The sequence below is a fragment of the Danio aesculapii genome, chromosome 8 (genome assembly GCF_903798145.1).
Source record: "Danio aesculapii chromosome 8, fDanAes4.1, whole genome shotgun sequence".
NCBI lineage: Eukaryota > Metazoa > Chordata > Actinopteri > Cypriniformes > Danionidae > Danio > Danio aesculapii.
Genome location: NC_079442.1, coordinates 44,633,618 through 44,640,169, shown reverse-complemented (window position 1 = coordinate 44,640,169; position 6,552 = coordinate 44,633,618). Strand labels below are relative to the sequence as shown.

The 6,552-nt window shown below is 32.0% G+C and overlaps 1 protein-coding gene across 1 annotated transcript in view; it reads left to right on the top strand.

The window, feature by feature from the left end:
* The first annotated feature begins 248 nt into the window (after positions 1 to 248).
* bcap31 (B cell receptor associated protein 31) overlaps positions 249 to 6,552 on the top strand; it is a 53,591-nt gene continuing 47,287 nt past the window's right edge. The window contains exons 1-3 of the mRNA XM_056464038.1: positions 249 to 359; positions 3,245 to 3,353; positions 4,643 to 4,743. Of these exons, the coding sequence (XP_056320013.1) occupies positions 3,262 to 3,353; positions 4,643 to 4,743 (193 nt within the window). The 5' untranslated portion in view covers positions 249 to 359; positions 3,245 to 3,261. The remainder of the gene's footprint in view (positions 360 to 3,244; positions 3,354 to 4,642; positions 4,744 to 6,552) is intronic.

Here is a 6,552-nt window from a genome sequence, read left to right as displayed (position 1 = left end):
CAACCCATTACTGAGAAACACCCATACACTCATACACTACGGCTGGAGGAAACCCACGCGAACACAGGGAGAACATGCAAACTCCACAGAGAATTGCAAACTGACCCAGCCGGCACTCGAACCAGCGACCTTCTTGCTGTGAGGCGACAGTGCTCAGTTTTACTATACGCACACGGCAATATAAAGAGACTTTTACTCTATCATTTCCCGCCTTCGACACGGGAAGTAGTCATCCCGTAGAGTGAGTTGGCACGCATACCGGAAGTTGATTAGTGTGAAGTGGAGTCAGGGTGCACAAGAAGTTTTGACAGATTCCTGCAGGCCTTTCCGCGAATATTTCTAATATTACTTCAAATTCAGTAAGTTCTAATAGAGTAACATATAATATTTGTATTCAGTCATATTCAGACTGTTAATTACGGATACGGTTAGTTTTGTGTTTACCTCAAACATCAATGCGAATTCACTGATGTGTCGTTAGTGGTCCAGAAACATGTTATGGTTTTGAGTTTGTTTACGTTTTCCCACTTATTTATACGTGTGTTTTATAAATATATATTTTATATTTATATATTTATTATGATAACTTTACGTATTATTTAAAACCAATCTAAGCTGAAGCAATGTATCTGTAACGTTATTTCATTATTCGTAGCCAACATTTGATACGAGCTCTTAATTAATTTTCTATTTACGTTGTTTAAATATCAAACTGTCCGCTGTGAGATCAGGGATTTTCATCTTTAATTTCTTTCATTAATATGGTGATATTTAGATTTGTCCTGAATGATGGCCAGTTTTGTGCTTTCTATGAACCACATGTTATGATTTATTAGCTAAACTTCTACCACCAATTCGTTTGTCGTTGTAAATGACACGTATTTGTTATCGATCATGTCTGATAATCCGTAAAGGCCTCGTTTTTTGTGGCTGAGGGTTCTCTGTAGTGTACATAAGATGGTGCTGTTGTACCAGAGGACTTGACTGACTTCATTTTTAACATGATAAGAGGTAAAAGGAATGAGTGGGGTTTGCCTTAAGGCTTTTTGTTGACACTTGATACACAGGCCCGAAGCCAGCCTGGTGAAAGTGGTGGTTCTTTTTTCTCAAAAAGTGGATTTTTTGCAATTATATACCTCCTATTCTGTTGAATTATGAAATTTAAATACTGCATTTTAGTAACATGTTAAGCTCTATTCTGAATTGGCTTGTTGAATGGTCATCATAACCATACTTTGACTCTTTTAGCCAAAAGAGTATTCAAATCAATTTTAGTATAGGCCACCTTCACTCCATTTTTTGGTTTCAAAAGTAAGGTCTAAGATTTACAATAAAAGTTAATTGTAAAAGGTTTTCTCCATTTAAAAACAACACAGTAGCAAAATATGACCTCTTGTACGTCCGATTGTATGTTTTCTTGCACAGCTGTATGTTGAACTCATGAAAAATAATTGTGTGCATTGGCCAAAACTGATTAGCTGAAGTCACACCGAAGCAACAGCCAACAGAGGATTCTGCTTGGTCTTAAAGCCTTTTCGATAGCTTATTTTCATTTATTATGATGGCATAACAGTCAAAGTAAGACAAATAAGCTCATGTATGGGATATATTCTGGACCTTTGTCAGTGAGGGGTGGGGCTTCCAAACCAACCGAACACCCACTTGCTACGGGACCTGTACAATATATTTTCCAAAATATCTTGTCTACTGCTTTTCACTGCTTGTGTTTTTGTAATGTGCTTGCTATATAACAGAGATGTCCAAACTAGGGCCTACGGGTAAACTGTTATTTCAAATTTAATGTAACATTTTATTGTTCTTCTACAAAAAAAGCTAACTGAGATTGCATGTTTCAATTTAAATGCTGTCATTTAGTTTAAAATGTACGTACCATCACCTGACGGATAGAGGACAATGCAGAGACTTTGGTGAGCAAATCAAGTCAAAGGAAGATCCTGCTTGACTAGTGTATTCAGCATTGAACTCCACTGTGTTAGAAATGTGATTATGTTTTTTATCCAAGAAGTTATCATTTAAAAAGTTATACTGCGTTAGTTAATACAATTTTAAAGTAGTATTTGCTATTTTCTTTTTTTATTTTTAAATATTGTGAAATAAATTACCCATAGCAACTTTCTTGTAATATAGTTTAGTATGTTTATCTTTGGCCCGCGGCTCTCAATGATATTTGATTTTTTGGTCTTCATAAGGGCACCCCTGCTATTGCTGTATACTGTAGGTGTTTTTGAGTGCTTTGAAACACTTTATAACCCTTTAACTGCCTGCTCTAAGAAATGGTTGACCATATTTTGACTGTTTTAAATAATGGCTGTTAAAGTCATTTTAAAAAAGATTGGTTTAAATAATGGTTTACACACACAGAGCATTGTTGGTTTACAAAAAAATCAAACAAACATGATCCTGTTGCACTACTACAATTGATTTTGGTTTTATTGTAAAAAAAAAACATGTTAAATCAAAATCTGAAATATTTTAAGGCATATTTCAATAAATAAAGATGAGTTGGTATTCAAAAATGTATTTTATTTTATTCTTTTTTTTTAATAAATTGGTCTTACACTTCATATTTTTTAGAGTTTTCATAGTATATATGCAATAATTGCGGCACTGTTACCCTAAACTGACATATCAACTAATTGTTAGCGGTTGATATTTAGAAATTATGGGATGTGTTGAAAACAATGCGTTGAGTGTGTTAACTAGCGACACAGTGAGTTAAGAAATGCATTCCAACATTTTTTTTTCTTGGTGGGGCAGTTAAAGGGATAAATAAAAGGTATTATTATTATTAATTTATTTATTTTTGCCAGATTTATTTATTAACATTTTGTGCAGATACAATATCATATACATACAAAAATAAGTAATACACTGTTCTGTTATTTTACAGCTAAGAACCACTGACCATAAAAACAATATAGTTATTAAATAACACAGTAAATGTAAAAAAATAAATAAATAATAAAATAAATTACAAAAAACAACAACAACAAAAATAAATAATAAAAAAAACTTTTTTCCTCTTCTGCGTCAAGACCAATGGTGTCAATATAATTCAACAAAGGTTTCCATGTTTAGTAAAAAGATTTTAAAGACTCTCTTAATGAAAACCTAATTTTATTCCTCATTATTTTAACAAATCATATGCTTTGTTAAATTATGTTAAGGGTATGTTAATTAATACACATTTTTAGACTGATCACTCTTGACTGTCTTTGTACAGACTTCCAGGTAGCCGTCATGAGTCTTCAATGGACGGCTGTGGCGACATTTCTGTATGCTGAGGTGTTTGCTGTACTACTACTGTGTGTCCCGTTCATCTCCCCAAAACGGTGGGTTTTGCAACACATGCTGAGTTAAAAGTCCTAAGTTGTGTGATTGTAGTAATCTTAAAGGGATAGTTCACCCAAAGTTAAAATGTACACACTATTTACTCACCCTAAAGTGGTCTAAACATTTAACTGTTTCTTTTGCTGAACACAATAAAAAATATTTTGAAGAAAGCTGAAAACCAGTAAGGGTGACACGGTGGCTCAGTGGTTAACCCTGTCACATTACAGCAAGAAGGTCGCTGGTTCCAGTCCAGGCTGGGCTAGTTGGCATTTCTATGTGGAGTTTGCATGTTCTCCCCGTGTTGGAATGGGTTTCCACTAGGTGTTCCGGTTTCCCCCACAGTCCAAAGACATGTGGTACGGGTGAATTGAATAAACTAAATTGGCCGTAGTGTATGTGTGTGAATGTGAGAGTGTATGGATGTTTCCTATTACTGGGTTTCAGCTCCGTTTTACACAGTGTCCGCTGTGTAAAACATATGCTGGATAAGTTGGTGGTTCATTCTGCTGTGGCGACCCCTGATGAATAAAGGGACTAAGCCGAAGTAAAATGAATGAATGAATGAATGAATGAATGAATGAATGAATGAGTGAAAACCAGTAGCCATTGACTTCCATTGTAGGAAACTAAGGCTATGTAAGTCAATGGTTACAGGTTTCCAACATTTTTAAAAATATCTTCTTTTGTGTTTCAAACTCATAAAGGTTTTAAACAAGTAAAGGTTGAGTAAATGATGATGGGATTTTAATTTTTAGTTGAATTTTCCGTTTAATAATGCCTTCAAGTTGGAAATTACTGTAATTTCACCTCTGATCAATTTCTGATCTTTCACAACACTTTTCTTCAACAAACAGCTCTTTCAAGGAAAGCTTTCAAGATTTCCAGTACTGAAATGTGTCCATTTGTTGTGAAATACTTGTTGTTGATGTGTTAAAGTGATCAAACATTAATAACGCTGAGTTGGATGTTTTGATTCCAGGATAATTACATTTTGAGGAGCTCTTTTATTCCGCGAAAATAGGGTCAAATAAGAGCCTTGTGAGAAAATAATTTCTTAATTTAAAGGAATTCGCATGAGACTTCTACCTATTTAACTTGGTAAACAACATTTTCCTTAGAAACACAGAGAGAAACTTCTTGAAGATGTTTGTTTGGTCTCTTTTTTTCACAGTGTGTTGGAAATGTAAGCCTAATGATGTTCTGTGGACTTGTTGAGAAAGATTATCGTTATCTTTTGTGCCCTTTTGCCCTTATTTTTATTAAGATGTTATCTCTGTTGTCTTTATAGATGGAGCAAATTTTTCAAGTCCCGGCTGGTTACTGCCATTACGAGTTATGGAAACACTGCATTCATTGTCATCATTTGTATTCTTGTCTTTCTGCTTATTGGTGAGCTTAATCTCCATTTTTTTTCCATTTAAAAGTCCTCAGAAGTCAATGTTGATCATGAAGAAGATGTTAAATTAAAAATACAACTCACACTATTCTCGCTTGCTACTATTAAATTGCGAAAGCAGGTCATTTAGAAATGATTGCTGTGTTGATGTCATAACACACTCGTTGGCATATTACTATCTCTGTACATAGCCAATTTATTGCACTATTTAGTATTAAGCAACTTGGCAGAGAAGGTTAGTTACAAGAGATCAATAAAATACTCTTGTTTTAAAATAGTTTTTTCCTCAGGGTGAATTGCATTGATAAGAAGTAACAGTAACAATATTTATAATATTATAAAAGATTTTGGTTTTCAAGAACGTTATTGAACTTTTTTTTTTTATCTATGAATCATTCAAAAAATATGTTGAAATTCCCACAAAGAAATTAAGCATCAGAGTGGTTTCATAATAAGCATCTAATAATAATAATAATAATAATAATAATAATAATAATTATAATAAATAAAATACACACAAAAGTTTGGGGTCAGTAGGATTTTTAAATGTTTTAAAACAAGCTGCTTCTGCTCACTAAAGCTGCATTTATTTCATCAATAATACAGTACAGTGAAATGTTATTGCACTATAAAATAACTGTTCAAAAGTAGCTTATCATTTAATTTAATCATTTATTCCAGTGATTTTTAAAGATGAATTTTCATTATTCCAGTCTTCAGTCACATGATCCTTCAGAAATCACTGGAATAATAATAATAATAATAATAATTATTATTGTTATTGTTATTATTAATAATAATCTAATAGTAATAAAAGCAATAATGACTGGAGTAATAACAAATTTCATTACATAAAATTTTAACAATTATTTACAAATTTGTTAACAATTAAATAGTTTTTACATTTAATAAATGCCGCCTTGATGAACAGAATAATTTACTTAAAAAAAAAACATGAGAAAAAAAAGCTGGTACATACACTACTGGTCAAAAGTTTGGGGTGAGTTTTTTTCATGTTTATTTTTTTTATCAAGGCAGCATTTATTAAATTACCATTAATTTATTAAATTACCATTAATAATAAAAATATTATTAATGATAATAACAATAATAATAACTCCTATTAGAGTGATTTCTGAAGGATCATGTGATTCTAAAGACTGGAGTAATGAAGCTGAAAATTCATCATTAAAATAACTAATTATTAAATTAAATGATAAACTACTTTTGAACAGTAATTTTTTAGTGCGATAACATTTTACTATTTTACAATTTGTACTGTATTTTTGATTTAATAATTGCAGCTTTGGTGAGCAGAATAAGCTCATTTTAAAACATTTAAAAATCCTACTTACCCCAGACTTTTGACTGGTAGTGTACGTATATCTATAAGGCATGGGATGATAACTAGTTTCAAGGTTTACAGCGGTTTGGAAAAGTCAAGTTTTGAAAAGTGCAAAAATATTCTGTTTTACTGTTCCTAATGTATATGTAAAGGTTTTTTAAATATGTCTTTTTTATGTTGTAAAGAAATCTGTGTTTTTAAAACTAATGAAGACAGCAGAAGACAATAACTTATTTGAATTAGTTAGCCTGACATGTATTTTGTTCAATGGTTTTTTTTTGTTTTGTTTAGTTTTTTTACCCAGACATTTAAAAGAACTTAATTTAGAGCAGTAATCACAATACCTTGAAACCGTGATATTTTTAATCCAAGGTTATCATACCGTTAAAAACTTTTACCAGCCAATGCCTAATATTTACATATTCAATTCCATTCACCTTTATTTGTATAGCGCTTT